The sequence below is a fragment of the Megalops cyprinoides genome, chromosome 6, assembly GCF_013368585.1.
Source record: "Megalops cyprinoides isolate fMegCyp1 chromosome 6, fMegCyp1.pri, whole genome shotgun sequence".
Classification (NCBI taxonomy): Eukaryota; Metazoa; Chordata; class Actinopteri; order Elopiformes; family Megalopidae; genus Megalops; species Megalops cyprinoides.
Genome location: NC_050588.1, coordinates 6,783,789 through 6,799,996, shown reverse-complemented (window position 1 = coordinate 6,799,996; position 16,208 = coordinate 6,783,789). Strand labels below are relative to the sequence as shown.

Below are 16,208 nucleotides of genomic sequence, written 5' to 3'. Positions count from 1 at the left end.
CACGCATACACACACAGACACATACACACAGACACACACACAGATACACAGATAGATCGATAGAACTTAATCCGTCTTTTTCGCCCTTTGTGCCCTGACACGTGTGGGTTAATCTGCAGCTGGGTCAAGCTGCACCGGCAGACTTTCGCGCAGAGGATTTGGACCCGAAGCTTTGTGGGCAGGAGTCAAAAGACCCGCACACAGCAACACCGCGGGAATGAGCCATCTGTGCGCATGGCCTCGCCGGGTCAGAGCGAGACGCGTAGCTGGGCGGGCGAGCACAGCACTCCAACTCACAGCTCCTGGATGATGAAGTACTCCTTCCTGGTCTCAAAGGTGTCGATGAGCTGCAGGATATTAGGGTGGTTGACCCTGCGACCACAAATAACAAAACAAAGCCGAAAAAAATATTATCCTACCAAAATAACTGACCACCTGCCTCTAAATATGAGAAGAAGGGTATCACGCCATATGCATTATTTATGAATCAACTTTATGAGTTATCTTGTGTAAAGTGGCTCTACGCAGATCAACAGCAGTCCAGTCATGGGATTTGAAATTATTTTGCTTCTCCTAGGCACTATCAGTTTACAATCAATTCAGTCGTCTCCCCCCTCACCACCACCATTTCATGCCTGTTCATTCTCTGAGTCGTGTTCTCACATTTTCAGGATCATGATCTCGTTCTTAGCTGCCTTGCGAACCTTCCTGCCGTCCTTCTTGAGGAACTTCTTGCAGACAAACACCTTGTCCGTCTGTCGCTCCTTGACCAGGCACAACTCACAGAACTCCTTCCTGCACAGAGAAAAGGCAGAAAGTGTCAGGCATGCGGCACAGGGACAGGGGACAGCCGCTAGTTAACATAAACAGGCCCTGCTGGGCCAGGGGGATTCTGGGTATGTGGCCGGAGTTTCCGTCGACCTGTTTTGATCTCAACTGAACAAAAGTATGATTTAAAACTAAAAATCAGTATCTATGAATGAAATATTCAGTTTATACTTTATATTTTTGATTATTAAAAAAGAATTTTTAATTATCATTTGAAATATTTTATTTTAAGAACATTTCATTAGTTTTGATTATATATTGTAACAAAATATTAATAAAAGTATTAATGTTTTAAAGTCATAGTTCATTTTTATTTTTTTATATTGTTTACACATGATCATAAGTTCATAGTGGTTGTTAAAATGAGAAAAGTTGGGAAACACAAGTAATTTTGTGGAGATAAACTGATTTGTGGTGACACAGAATACCTCTCTGGGGTGTATTTTAATTCCGACTAGAAATTTAGATATATGATTGAGCTGCACTCTCCTTAATGAAAGGGGAATTCTTGTTTCTTTGAAAATTTGATTAACCAAATTCATCCTACCATGCTAAATGGGGCCAAATGTGACTTACTCAAGCATATTATCCATCACCAAAGCCAGTATATTGTAGTATCATCCCACAAATTATTTTAAATTCATTGTCATATGTCTTGAATGTGCCGATCTTATTAATGTCATTCTATTGTATATTATTTGTTTCTTGCCATTTTAACATTGTTAATTTTTCAATTCTTTTTTTTTATTCTATCTATCAAAACATCAGTTTTTTGTAAAATGAACTTTCAATTGACACATCCACAATGTGAAAATTAAGACGTTACTGTAGAAATCTGTAGGTAATCTGTAGGTAGTCTGCCATTGGTGGGTGTGTCTGCAACCTGAGACAGCGATTGGCTGGTGGGTGTACTCACGCCCTGAGGACCTGACCAATCTCGTATTTGTCCGTGATGTCTGACAGGGTGTTGTAGGTCCGCCCATCCCTCAGAGCAAGGCACCCAAATGGCATGATGGCAGCCACCTGTCCAGACAGAGTGTCACCATCACATTTATGTTCCCTTCAGTGGACAACATGGAGACACCCAAAACTTACTCGAGTGTGTGTGTGTGTGTGTGTGTGTGTACGTGACTTCACTGCCAGCAGTTCACTGCCACCAGTTATCCCAAACATCATAAAAATCAAAGGACAGTTTTTTTCAAATCACTAAATCACCCCAGTGAGTACCGTCCTCATTTTAAACCCCTGGCAATGGCTGGACAAATAAAAAACACCAGTTGAACATGCTGCTTTTTACAACAGCATGGCACTGTTTTAAAGCATACTAATGTGCCCCACAGCCAAACAACTGGCCTGAAATATTAAAACAAGGCCAGAAATCCCTTGCATAATAGCGAGCTCAGATGTGGGAAACTATACAAACTAGTGATAATAAGGAGGCAGTAAAATTATGGTAACGGCTTTATTTGTGATAATGTTGAAAAAGAATTAAATAAAAGAAAAACTGCAAACAACAGCAGGGATCTAGCCTGAATCCAGGAATGAATTGAACTATGTCCTCTGTCAATTTAATCCCACTGCTGACCCCAATCTCTGTCTCTAATCCCACTGATCTGGGGGCAGGGGGATTGGGGGGTGGGGGGAGACCCAAGTCACAAATTATGTAACCAAAACATTCCAATATGTTCAGTGGAATGGTTGCGGTGGGATCGTAGCCCAGACTCCAAATTCTGCTGACATCCTGGCATAATGTGTCGCTGTGGAAATGGCACATTCAGATGGAGCCACATCACTGATGATCTTGCTGTTGCAAACAGTAAATCTGCAGCTCTAGAAGCAATCTGGGGACAATGGAGCCTGACACTGTTAAAATATTGTAACTTTTTTTCAATGTGTTTTAAGCTGTGTGATGAGATTTTAAGACAGGTTGAGTGGGGGCTCCATGCGGGGTTTCAGAATGGTTCCCATCATTCACGCATTCATGTGCGGCTGCCACCCACCCCCACTACGGTCTCCAAAACACAAATTCAGATGAATTTTAATTCAATTAGCATCCACACTAATCATCAGTTTGACATTCACATTGTGAAAATCGGTGCACTTAAGCGTGAATCACCTCAGAAACGATCAGAAAAGTTTGCTGCTTGTCTCTCAGTTTAAGGTGAGTTTAATCATCCCACATTTCTCAAGGCTGCTAGCACTACCTGAAAACCAGGTGAATGAAAATATATATTTGCTAAAATGAGAATATGCATTGTCTTTTGGCTTGGTCAAAAATATCCTGTGGATAATAATATCACAATATTATTATTGTGTCTTTACCCTGGAGACAATGTGCCATTCAGTCCTGTCATTTTGCAACAGAAGTATTTCTGTCAAGTGTGACTTTACATGTAGATGCCAGTCTGTAACAATGTTATTTTTGGGTGCAAATATTTTTAAAATGCTGGGCCAAAAGTATATTTTTTCACTCAGTGTCAAGAGGGAGTAAATTACTTGCACTTGTGTGACTCCTAACCACTATGGTGTGGAACAGCTGGCAATTAATGGTGGGAAACTATTCAGTAATAAATCCAATATTCAATATGGTAGCATATCATTTTGACATCATGTCAAAAGTGAGCTCAAATGAGCCATTTCTACTTCAATGAAGTACCCCAAATGAAAGAGATTGTCTTGTATTATTCTTATTTCTTATGTTTAAAGCAAAATTTCCACAGTTAGCTGCTACACCTCCATGTTCCCAGTTCACTGGTCCCAAGCAAGGGCTTTCACAGGAGGAACCATATTGGATGGGTCAGCAAAAAGCTTAACAAAGTTTCCAAATGCTCTCACATGCCATTAGGTTGAAGCGGTCCAGGAATTGTTCATGGAAACAAGCTCCACAAATGTACATTCTCATCTTTCTGAGGCTCATGCCAGACAACTGTGCAGCTTCACAAGGTCACTGCAGTCCTCCTTCATCAGCTCGGGCGGCACAAGGAACAGGCGGAAAAAGAAGAGGAAAACGAGCAGGGGAACGAAAGCGAAGCAAACCCCCCAGGAAAAGATAAAGAATTTCTGCAGTACTATGCCCTGCTCCCCTATTACAACAATCTTGGATTATTAAAGCAACAAATCATATCCCACCAACTGGAAGCAATGCTGTTAGTCCATGCAGTGTATCCCACCTTCATGAGAGCTGGACCATCATTGCTGACCAGTCAATGGCACTGTGCGGACAGCTCTCTCACTTATGACACCTCCCTGAACGCATTCTATCACCCAACAAGAGCAACTTTGGAGGCTTTTCTATACTTTTATATATGTGCAGTAGCATTGTGGTGGGGCATACGTGTAAAAGACACACATGCTGTCATTTGATATGAACACTTGTACCCAGGGGGCATCAGCATTTGTATTTAAAGATGGCAAACACAACTGAAACTGACCTTTTTCCAGTTTGCAATGAAAGCACCATGTAAACACTGTCATAGTATTACTGCTAAAATGTAACATATCTCCAAGCCTGGGAAGTGTAGCACACTGAAAGGAAAAACAAAGATTATGGAGTGCATCTCAAGTATGGTACCTGTATTAGCCGTAAGGTCCCAAAGATTATTGCTAGTTTTTTAAAAAATGAAGATGATTGCAAATAATAAAATAAAAATCACACTTCCATGCATTCTTAAGATAATGGCTACTGCTGCCACAATAGCAGAGGGCCTAAAGCTCTTCATACAAGAATGTGCTGTCTTTTCCACCTAACACATCCCCGCTTCCCATTGTTACATCATTTATACCTGTCCATGACATTTACATAAAATATAACAGAAAATATGGCTGAGAAATTTATTTTAGGCACATTGCTGTTATATCTTAAAAAACCATTTTTAAATTCTGGCAGTTAAAATCTGTCCTATGACCCAGTCAGGTAGTCCTCATATTGCCTGCAATTTAAATTCATTGTCATATGTTCCTTATGTTAATACTTAAACAACTAAATGTTAGCTGTTGTGTAGCTTATTAAGTGCTTACATGATAGCTATCTATAGGTAAGTTAGATAACAATAGAGAAAAGTAAAATAATATTTTTGTAACATGGATAGGGTGTCACACTGTAGCTATTGTACACTGCACCAACGTGCTCCAATTAGGTCAGTAGATATCCACAATAAACCTTGCCACTTAACTGATCTTGAACTTAACTGACCTTAAAGCGTAACATTGTTGTTGTTTTTTTTTCTGAATAAACACTGACATTTATCAATCTAATACTATGTGCCATATCTTTTTTGTGTCTAGGAAGTGCTGACCTAAAAACATCAGAAGCTCAGAAGTGTTCAAATCCACCACAAGCTCCCAACTGTCAACATTCCCCATTATAACGCAGTTAGTTTCATTGGATGGGATACTTCTTCCTGTGTATAGCAGGAACATATTTTTATTTATATATTTTTAAATATACATAAACATAAACAAGCATGATTGGAGGTTGCAGGCACTCTCCTTTTTTTTCTGGGACTGGTTCCCATGCAGGTTCCCCTGATGCTTACAGTCCCTACATCTTAATGTTAATAACCTTCAGCACACCCTGACCACAAACTGAGACCAGTGTGAAGGGTGACCTTGCCTTTGAAGTGTTCTTTTCCTTACGTGGAAAAAATTGAAATGACACAGACCTTTTGCTTTATGGGACATACAGTACATCGACAGACAGACATCCACTTATTCTGGACAAACGGACATACCAAGAGTAAGTAAGTAAGTAAGTAACCCCCTAAGATAAGAGTAACAAGAAAATCATCCCACTTATGACTAACAAGCTAACTTTGGGAAATGTAGGCTTGCTGGTTTAAAAAAAGGAAAAGAATTAATCATAAGATGGTTGAAATTAAAGCTCAAACTGAGGAAAATGTTTACTACAGCAAGAGAGGTGATGTATCTGCCCAAATAAAAACTTGCATGGCCAGGAACAAAGGGAAGGCTAACAGGTGCACTTTCATTCTTTCTGTAAAACTGAGATGTCAGCCATTGTTAAAAGAACACTGTGAATTATGCAGGAGGAAGTGCACAGAAGTTGTTTGTCAACTCATCTCTTTTGTTTCTCTATATGCACCTACAGTAATGTGTTCAGAGTGTTCAAATGTTACTTTGTCCTCAAGGAAACCAGAAACAGATGTCCTCTCATTAAAAAAAAGTTTAAGATGATATTGGGCTGGTCAGAAAATTTCAGAATATCTCAGACCGTTAGCATTCTAAATACTTTGGATGACCAGAATGTATTTTCAAATCTACGAAAATGGGTAGCTAAAGTTTGGAGCAGACTTTCAGCAAAGATGAGTGACTCTCAAAATGGAATGCTGTAATTTATTTTCTGGTTAAATTCAGCTGCTTCCTGATTGGGTGTAACATTCTGTAATTGAGACTCAGATCAGATCACACACTAGCATACTGTATAGTAAGGTGCTACCTAGCACATAATCTCTCCCAAATCTTTTAGCATGTATCAATAAGTATGCATCAATTGTGAATACACTTCCGTGTCATAATTTTCTGTTAACAAACTTTTACTTCAGCTACATTAGCCAGGCTAGTTAACTAGCTAAGGTATTTTGCTCTCAGAATAAATATTACAGCTGGCATGTTCGATGACATGACAGCATATCAAATGATCTACGTTAGTGGAATACTGATTGAAAACAGTATAGTCAATAAACACTGATGATTGTTCTCTACCTCTGTTTGTTTGTATATTGACTATGCACCACTGTTCAAACTATCCTACATAGCTCCCATTTTGAGCTCCACCTTAAGTGCAGCCCTTTTTGTTTTGCAATGATTTCTGGGACAGCGTGAAACATATCCTGCAGCCGATGCATCCATCTCTTTCCAGTGATTATAGCAGGACATCCAGGTACGTTCATCAATATTACACATATATCATTCAGACTTGCTAAGTGAACTACATAATATGCTAGTGTGCAGTATGGACACAGCCACATAATTCTAATGAGGACAGGACAGGGTTGTCACACCAACTTGAAGCTCACTAGAATTATCCCATCTGAATCAGTCTGACTGATGTAAATGTCCCTTAAAATCAATACTGACATTATTAGTGCAGTTAATGAACTGTGTCAGTACAGGAGAAACTTGCCAATTACAGGAAATACTTTGAGATCTGAGTGAATGTGTAAATCTATTAATACTGTACTTTTCTAATAACAGACTTAAGCACAAAGAGGGATTGTTCACAACACAAAACAAATGTAGTTTAATGTAATAATGCAGTAATTAATATGGTTAATGTGACATTTAGGTGAACAGAGAGTGAAGGAAGGAACAGAGATGATAGCGTAGAGAGAATATTGTGTGAGTCTCCTGCATGGGAAAGCTTGTAGTCTCATTTAGTAATGTTCATCCTTTAATCAGTCCTTTTTCTCCCCCATCTCTGCCCCTCTTTTCTGCAGCAGAGTTTTGATTTATCCAAAAGGTTTGCTTTGGGGCAGACTCAAATCATTTTTAAGCTTTTGGTCACAAGCCAGAGTCATCCCAACATGTGCACATGCACTTAGGGCATGCAAACGTGCAAATGACTAAACCATTGTTCTGTCGTCACAGGCAGATGTTTTTTCTTCCCTGAGGTAAGGGGGCGTCTCCAAAGTTTTCTCCATGTCAGTAAATGTCGGCGGGTGTGAATCAAGCGGTCAGAGTTCCCTGACATTACTTCTGACGTTTTTCCCCGATTCCTTTTACCTACAGATTGACAGCCCATCTTGGGTAAGCCCCTGGGATTTTCTGTTTCTGTTTGCTTCCACACATTTGTGACAGTTCACTGCATAACACAAAGCTGTTCAGTTGGAAAAAATAGAAAAAGCAGGAACTCGATTTGTTAAAAGAACTGAAAGAAAATAACTTTCTCCAAAATAAACAGGTCACAGGTAGGTGTGAATGGTTCTGATATTGTAACTTAAGAGAAATTGCATCGTAATATGATGATCAAAGAAAAACAAAATGATGGGGCTTAGCCACCCTGCAAAATATGAAAGTCTAAATCGCTTCAGTGTCACATGACATTCAATGATGATGATGACTGTCGCATTTTTAAACTGCTGTCTGTTAGCCAAAAGTTATGCCAATGTAGGATGTTGGTAAGTTACCAAGGTTGGGATATCATGTACAAATGGATGACCTCAGGAAAACTGGTCCATTATGAATGGTGCTCATCCTACAATAAGCACATCATGTTGCAACAAAAACACAGGGAATTTGACTATTCACTGACAGTAAAGATGTGACTAGTATCTCAAAGGGAAAAGAGAAAGATGAAAAATTTTGATTCACTGCTTACCTGTAACAATGAATGTCTGTGTAAATCAGTAGAGACAAAATGTGTCAAGTGCTTATGAATTATGATAGCAGAGGGACCAAGAAATATTTTCTACAAACACTACATGCAGATGTCAAGTGACTAGTTTACATGGCATGAGCTCTTTAGGGTACATACACTTCAATTTAAGTCTACTGCACAGTCAGTTAAATACACTTGTTGCTCAAGGGTGAGGCCATGTGACCAAAAAATGCTGTGCTGAAATTCACCCCTTAAAATTAGCAAATGGGTCCACCTGCCCCCAACTGGGCATGCTGGTGTACCTTTCTATGCAGGAGGCAGAATCACAGAGAACTTATGGCGGTGGCGTGTATGGACTGCGGATGGACAGCACTGAGATGTCAGAAAGCCGTCTGTAAGCACATGTATTTCCAAAGAGTGTGGAGACCTTTCAGCCATGCTGTCCTCACCTCAGTGCTCTCAGGCACTCTGTAAATTGTCGGTGGAGTTGTGCCTATCCTCCTATGAGCGCCCACTCCGCAGCTGTGCACCTTCTGACTCACTGGGCAAAAACAGCCATTGAACGTGAGCCGTTGAGGGTTGCGCTCATCTCGCTTCGGTGCCCCTGCATGAGTGCAGAGGTGTTTGCCGTGAGACAAGCCTAATGCACAATCAGCGCTTCCACAACAGGGATGCCTAACGTGGAAAAAAGCATTTTAAAAAATGCATTCTGTGAATGCGCCTCTTTGCACCGAGTGTCTGCAGTGCTTTGGGGTCTCCTGCCTCCAGCCTCACATTCTCGCCAAGTCTGAATATGGAGAAGAGGCAGGAGGATTAGAGTAATCTTTTTCACTAAGGCGTAGGCCAACATGTGTGCATCCCGAAATAGGCTTTTGATATCTGATACTGGCAACTTTCAAAACGAGCCAAAAATGATTGAGCATATTTTCTTTTACCAAACTGTAAACTGCTGGGATATGTGAGAGCATTCCAATTTGTCAATGAGTTGTTTTTTTCTGTTTTTTTTTTTTTTTGTTAACACATACTACCATTCACTTAATTGGCAGCAGAAACTCTGGAGCAGTTTATTTCCAGCTCTGATCTTTTTTTGTCAAGGTCATGGTGTGACTCAGCATCACTGATGTCAGCCGGCCGACAGACAGCCCTGTTCCTGCCACAGCTCAATGAGCCTTTCGCCATGGACCACGGCTGTATGCCACCTTCCTCTTCGCCACTGTTGCTTATTTTGATTTGTCATCTGTCCTTAGTTCCTATTGGCTGAAGGAGGGGTCTGCTGGCACAGAGAACCTCTTAAACTTTTCAAACAGAACTTCAGACAGAACTTTTGTAAAATGTGAGAAATTCGTCAGGACAACTTAGACTGATGGAGCTTGCAAAGGCAATATTTCAGGATGCCCTTTGCCCCCTCACACTGACTGACCCCAAAAATCCCAGTCCTCAGCTGCAATGTCCAGATTTCTTTTTTTCTGCCTTTTCCCTTTATGAAAGACTATTTTAGAGTCACCTACTGTATACCAGCCTTCTCACAGCAACAACCGCTGCATTCCTGAAGAACACGGAGGCAAGACGAACACAGCTCTCTGGTACATTCGCACACAGCCAACGGCTATTCTTTTACACTACAAGACCCATAGTACAGCAAGAGGTTAATGCCACTGGGTGATAGGCACATCCACCTGACTCTATCTGAATAACTCATATGTGCCCACATGAGTTCCAGGGTGTTAAGAGCAGAATGACGAGGGGGCCCTAACTGAACTACCTACCACTATCCCTGATGGAATGGAGCCAGACTTATGTGGTGTGGGCTCACTGTCATTGCCCAGGCCATAGGACTCAGCCTGCACTTGAAACAAGCGCTTTTACTCTCTGAGCCACTCAGGAGCCCAAATGTACAGCACTCAAAAGAATACTTCATAAATCATAAAGTGGGCACAGTGAGTCATTGTTTGGACAGAGGTTCATGACTCAGTTTGGACTGACACCCACCCCAGTGACCAGATGCTACCAGCTTTTTTCAGCTGCAGTTGTGATACCTATAATGTTCTCTTATTTGCATACGAAGAGAGATAAAAAGCCACTTCAATTAAACAGATAAAAGGAAAATGAATATTATTCATGGAAAAAAACTGCATATTTTCACTACGCAAACTTGAGGACTTTGCAGTAACAGGTGCTACACTCATCTGCTGTTAAAGTAGCCTCTTCAATTACGCCTGTGCCTGCGCCCATCTCTACCATACATGATTACAAACTGAATGAAAACAACACTTTTGCTCGAAAATTTCAGATATTAAATCAAGGGTAAGTTAAAGAATCTGCCCATAAGAGAGTTATTGGTCCTTTTAGGAATTAATGTTACTCTTCAAACAGCAATGCTTATATACTATGAGCACTCATAACAAGGATTCCTTGAAAGATATTGGAAAACTGCCCCCTACTAGTTTATGGGAGATAGTGTCTTAGATAGGATGTCAGTGGGGCATCATCTTTGAATGGTTGAAAAATCGTAAAGCAACATATAATTTCAAGATTTTTTCATCCACATGTCTCAACACCCTGTTAAACTCTGTAGTCAATCATGAAAAATGGCACCCGGTCAAAATGCAGTATTGTCTTGTACAGTCAGAGAGATGAACTTTCTGTCTTTCAGTTTTTGGGCTCATTTTGGGATATTCTGAGATTTTTTTCAATGGAAACTTTCTTTTTCTCCTCTGCTTGTTCTCTAAATGACCTGCCTCTCTTGTTCTAAAAATTTCAAGGATTGAAGGATTGCGCTTGTGTAAATGTGACACCCTGGTGTCATAAATCTTTAGCCATGACATCATCATTGATCATAAACCCTGAACTCAGGATTTTTCTGGCAACTCTGCTAAAGTTATGCTCAGCACCCTTATGACTCACTTCAGAGCGCAACAATGAGGTCTTTTTTTTCAAATGTCTGAAAACACTCCTAAGCATATTCTCTGAATTTGAATACAGAACTAGGCCAAGTATGCATGAACATTTTCATCGCAATGTAAGTGTGTGTTTGTCTGTGTTAAAGCCCTGCAACCCGACAGAACATGACGAAATGCGTCGGATTCAAGCAGGTTCGGGATCAGTAATTTCGTTACAGCACTCGGGCTTGGTTAGGTCGTGCTCAGTGTTTCTGGACGTCAGGTTTTGAATCCACTGCTGTTTGTCAAAATACCTTAAAGGGTTGATCACAATGACCCTTCAGCAAATGTTACAAAGGAGGTGAATGAGGTTGGAAAAACACTGAATACAGGAGAGCACATGCTAAACAGGGGTGCCGGAAAAGCTGCAAATATGGAAATACTTAAGTGAAGTTACTCTACGTATGAGCAAATAATCAATGGGTTCTGTGCAGTGCAACAGCTGTAAAATAATGTTTCAATTGGACAGCACAAATACTTTGGCAATGCAGCTGTATACCAAGTAGAGCTGTACACATGCAAATTCAAGTCAGTCATTGTTAAAATCGTTTATGCAGTCAGAAAAGGCAATGCCTGTAAGGAAAAAGTCTGATATTATCACTGAACATCAGGCTTGAAAGGAAGAATTATTTTTTTACTTATTGTTGCCTAGATGCCCTCTGTTCTCCAAAATCCACGTTACTTGTTGAGCTGCATTTTCCAATTTTTATTACTTTATTCATTGAATAATGCACTATGTTCACAACAGGGACCAGACTGTATTGTGTTCAGAGAGAGCAGAGAGGTTTTTTTGAATGCTTTTTCCCTTTCACACAATTCTTTTCTGAATCACTGAGTGCTCGTAACACCAGTCTCTCTATGACAACCTCTGCGCTTGTGATGGGGACCTGAAACAAGACGAGCGTAATCCCCGATACAGTCACTCGCAGTCAATTGCTATTTTTCACACTACAAGTCCCACTGCGCACCACAGTCAAATGAGCACTGCTTGGAGGGTAGGCACATATCTACTGAGGTCATCTGAGCAACCCTCAAGGGCTTTAATGAGTCACAGAGGCAATGTGAGGAAACTCTGCTGACATACCCCCCTGTTAGCCCAGTTAGCTCCTGGTCATTGTTGGCTGAAAACACGGCCAGGACCAAACCCAGGTCACAGGGCTCAGTCTGTGCTCGAGATCTGAGATGAGCACCTTGCAGACTGAGCCACAGAGATGTTTTTTAATCTCATTGGCTTGTGTGGATAGAACGGGCGATTTCATTTCTGTTTTTCCTTCACCCTTTCCACACAACAGAATTTTTACCTGCTTGCCAGGTTTGAAGAAGCTGACCCCCTGGTCCTACTCCTCCACGGTGTTACATCACTATGAGTCATCAGCATTGTATGTTCCCCTGCCGCAGAGTTACCACTCATATGAGCCTGACCTCCGACGTCAAATATAGCGGACAAATCTCAATTCTCATGCTTGGCTTTAAATCACAAAGCTGGATTAAGGATAAAAGGAGCAGTTTACAGGTCATTTAATGGACAGCTCCAAAAGACTCTTTTCAAATAATACTCTTCCTGCCAGATTGAAATGGATGCAATTGAGGAGGAGTGCGATAAGTGATGCCATAACTTCCTGTCAGGGAGTCACCTTTGACAGGCAGTCAGGGAGTCACAGAGTATATGCCACAGTGACTTGGGTATGTGAAGGTTGTAAAATCTGTGGAAGTACATGACTGGTTCCTGTGTTAGTCGGGCGGATTTTGCCATCTTTACTGCACATTCAGCGTACTCAGTTAAAAATAGGCCCAGGGTACTGCAAAGCCCGGGCCCTCAATGAGCCGCATAATTGCTCGCGTGAGACCCACACCGCCGCAAAGTGAGCTCAACACTGAGGCTCAGTAACCGGTAGCTGATAAAAACTGACAGCTGCCAAACCGGAGCGGCTGCCGGGACGCCTCCTTTGTTCAATCAATGCCGGTCCCCGGGTGAGGTTCTGCTCCCGCGTGGAACTCGCTACGCGCTTCTCCCCCCAACCCCCCCTTCCCTTGCCCCCCCTGCTCTTTTGAAGGTCAAAGGCACGCTATTCTGGAAACCGAGCATTGATTCTCCACCTCTGTCCTGGAGGGAGACTCAGGGTGACTTCTGGGATTCTGCTGCAGCTGAACTCAAAAGGAGGGAAAAAGAAAAAAAAAAAACAAGAAGGGAGGAACAAGGAGAGGGAGATCACACAGAGCTGGAGAGATAAAGGCAAAAACAACAAAAAGGAAGAGAAAACAAACCATGTAAAATGAATCACATAGAATCAAGCAGGGGTCTGAGAATCAGAGAGAGGGGAAGGAAAAAGAATGGATGAAAGCAGTAATGTTTTGACATGGCCCGTTACAATCCATTGAGCTTCTCATAGATACAGGATGAGAAAGAAACAAGAGAAACACTGAATATAAGAAGGCAGAAACAAAAAAGGAAGAGAAATAGCCCGATGAAGAAAAGACAGAGTCTCTGTGGACAAGATAGGTTAGGCATTACTCTCACCACCAAGGCCTGAAACATACTTGTGCTCACACAGATACAGAAACCAGCATGCTGTACACACAGACACAGGCACACATACATTAATATAATATTGGGCAACACATCTGTTGTTACCTACTCCTTAATTTAACCAGTCAAATCCTGCTAAATGAGGAACATTTGTAACATGTCATTTTTATCCCCTAAAAAGGCTTCATTTCCATTGCAGAATTGTGTCAGCTGTATCGCTACACTTTATCTCTGTTTGGTACACAAAGCGCACCCCAATGACAGTGTTGACAGCCACTTTGAAATGATGCGATGGCATGAAAATGTTTGGAAAAGGTGCTGCCGACCAGGTGAAATAAATAGCTGGTCTTCCAAAACAATGAAAAATTTGAACACTGTTCATTTTACTCTGATCTTGTTTTCATCCTCGCCGACCTCACACACTGAGGAGCAGTCTTTGTAGACCGACATCAAGCGTGTGTTGAACATTTAAGATCAGATCAGAGTGAAACTGGACTGTGTGCTTCAGGGTGCTCTGGTTTTCTCTGAGACACAGAGGAAAGGCAAAAGGGTAATGAATTATTTCACTGAACCCCTGCAGCTCAACTCAACAGTAACAGGGGCCAGGTCAGCCAGTGAAGTAAAATCGTGCGTGCAGGTCTAACGAAATACTCAGGTGTGAGGTAATTGAAAATAAGTTACAGGCACTAATGAGGGAACCCATCAGAGCTACGGAGGCAAAGGCCTTTAACAAAGAGGTAATTGAGAGCCCAACTTGGAACACACTCAGGAGGTAAACTTAAAGAGGATGAAGTTGTTTGTATATTTGCTACATTCTCCACCTCCCACCCCCCACCACGACCAGACCTCCCCCCAATTACAATCAGCAATTTCCCCATTGCTCAGAAGAGCCCAATTGCAAATCACGCAGCCTTCATCAGAGCTGTAACTGTGGGCAATTACGGAACCGAAAAAATCATATGAAGGCCCTTTTTAATATGGAGAATGCGCTTGTTGCTGCGATGAAAATTCATAGCATCCGGGCAAGGTGGTTTTCAAGCGAATTCGGAGCCGAAGAAATATGGGCATATTTTAACTAGCTTCGTCTAAGAGGGCATGCAAATTACATTACTCAGGGATTTAAATAGGCAATATTAGAGGCCTAAGATGTTCTGTCAACCGCATTTGTGGCGAGTTTCTGAGAGCTAAACAAATCAAGTGATATGCATATTATATTGGTATTATAATTCATCCAGAAATGTGCGGAATCCTAATCCATCCATGTGACATGCCGATCCAAAAATAGATTGATTTTTTCAATCCCAAAACAAAGTACCTCTTGAAAGATCACTGGCACCAGAAGTGGCCAAATGTTCCTATTATAATTGTAACAACTGAAAATGCTTCTAATAACAACTGATACAAGGCTAAAAAGATTAAATTTCACAATATGCCATAATTCAGTACTTTTTGGTATGAAACCATTCTTACTTACAATTATCCTGTTCATACATCATCATAAATGTTTTGATTGTAAATAAGATAAAGCCCACTATTCTAATCAGAGATTTCTGTTTTTTTTTTTTTTGTTTTGTTTTGTTTTTTTTTTTTTCTAAACAAGCTAGAAGCTACCTGCAACCTTTGGCCTATAAGCCCTGCCCCTTACCATAATGTCACATCACTGCCCAGACAGTAGTTGTAACTTCACCAGATATGAATCTCCATCCAATCAAAGCACAGATTGTGTTTGCTGTGGTTATAGTGGAACCTAACTTGGCTTGGAATCCAATGAGGGGATCAAACCTAGCTGTGAACCAAGTGGACATCATAAACAGGGAAAAGAAAGGTCGACTCGGGGTGCCATGAAAAACTAACAGAAGGAAGGAGGTGGTATGTGTGATCTTTATAGCTGTGGACAGGACTCGTTTGTCTAGTTTTCATTAATTAGCGTTGGGATTGTCTGTAAATTCACCTCCTGAATCTTCGTTTGGAAGTTCAAAGGTTTCTCAAAATCCCATTTCTCTTTGGTCCCTTGCTGGGGAAACACAAATGCTGTAAACAGTAGCTGGTCTAGATGTATCTTCTGCTTCTCGCCACACGCTGTTCAGCTCAAAAGACATCTCATTATGTCTAATAAAGGAAAAAATGGAAATCAGAGCCGTGATGCTGGTCTGCTAATACCGAGTAATGAAAAGAGGGAATGACTGTTCCCACGGCTCCAGTATCGGGCATTTTCACCTCCCCTCTGCGGGACCTGGGACCTCGCCCGCAGCCATAGATCAAAGTTTACAACAGCTGTAGGAGTACCTTTTGGGTGATAAAATGGACCCCAGAGCTCCAATAGCAGCTTTCATATCCCGCTCCTGTTCACGCCCCTTCCTGGAACAATGTGTTAGATCAGCTCCTTATATCGCCATAATGGTGATATCAGAGGGCCCTCATAACATGCTCAGCATATTACTCATTTCAGTACATGCATCTTCTGTTTACGCCCTTAAATTTACCAGTGTGTTTAACAAGATCTCAATCCCTGTTTCCTGTCCGCGTAAGAATGAGGAGACGCTCCAGGTCCAAAGTTACGCGGACGATGTGCAGCGTGTTC

General features: G+C 41.4%; 1 protein-coding gene across 1 annotated transcript in view; it reads right to left on the bottom strand.

Moving 5' to 3' along the window:
* Positions 1-16,208, bottom strand: part of camkvl (CaM kinase-like vesicle-associated, like) — a 51,278-nt gene that overhangs the window by 9,116 nt on the left and 25,954 nt on the right. The window contains exons 2-4 of the mRNA XM_036531447.1: positions 1,745-1,851; positions 664-795; positions 298-372 (exon numbers count right to left, since the gene is read on the bottom strand). Coding sequence (XP_036387340.1) covers positions 298-372; positions 664-795; positions 1,745-1,839 — 302 coding nt within the window. The 5' untranslated portion in view covers positions 1,840-1,851. The remainder of the gene's footprint in view (positions 1-297; positions 373-663; positions 796-1,744; positions 1,852-16,208) is intronic.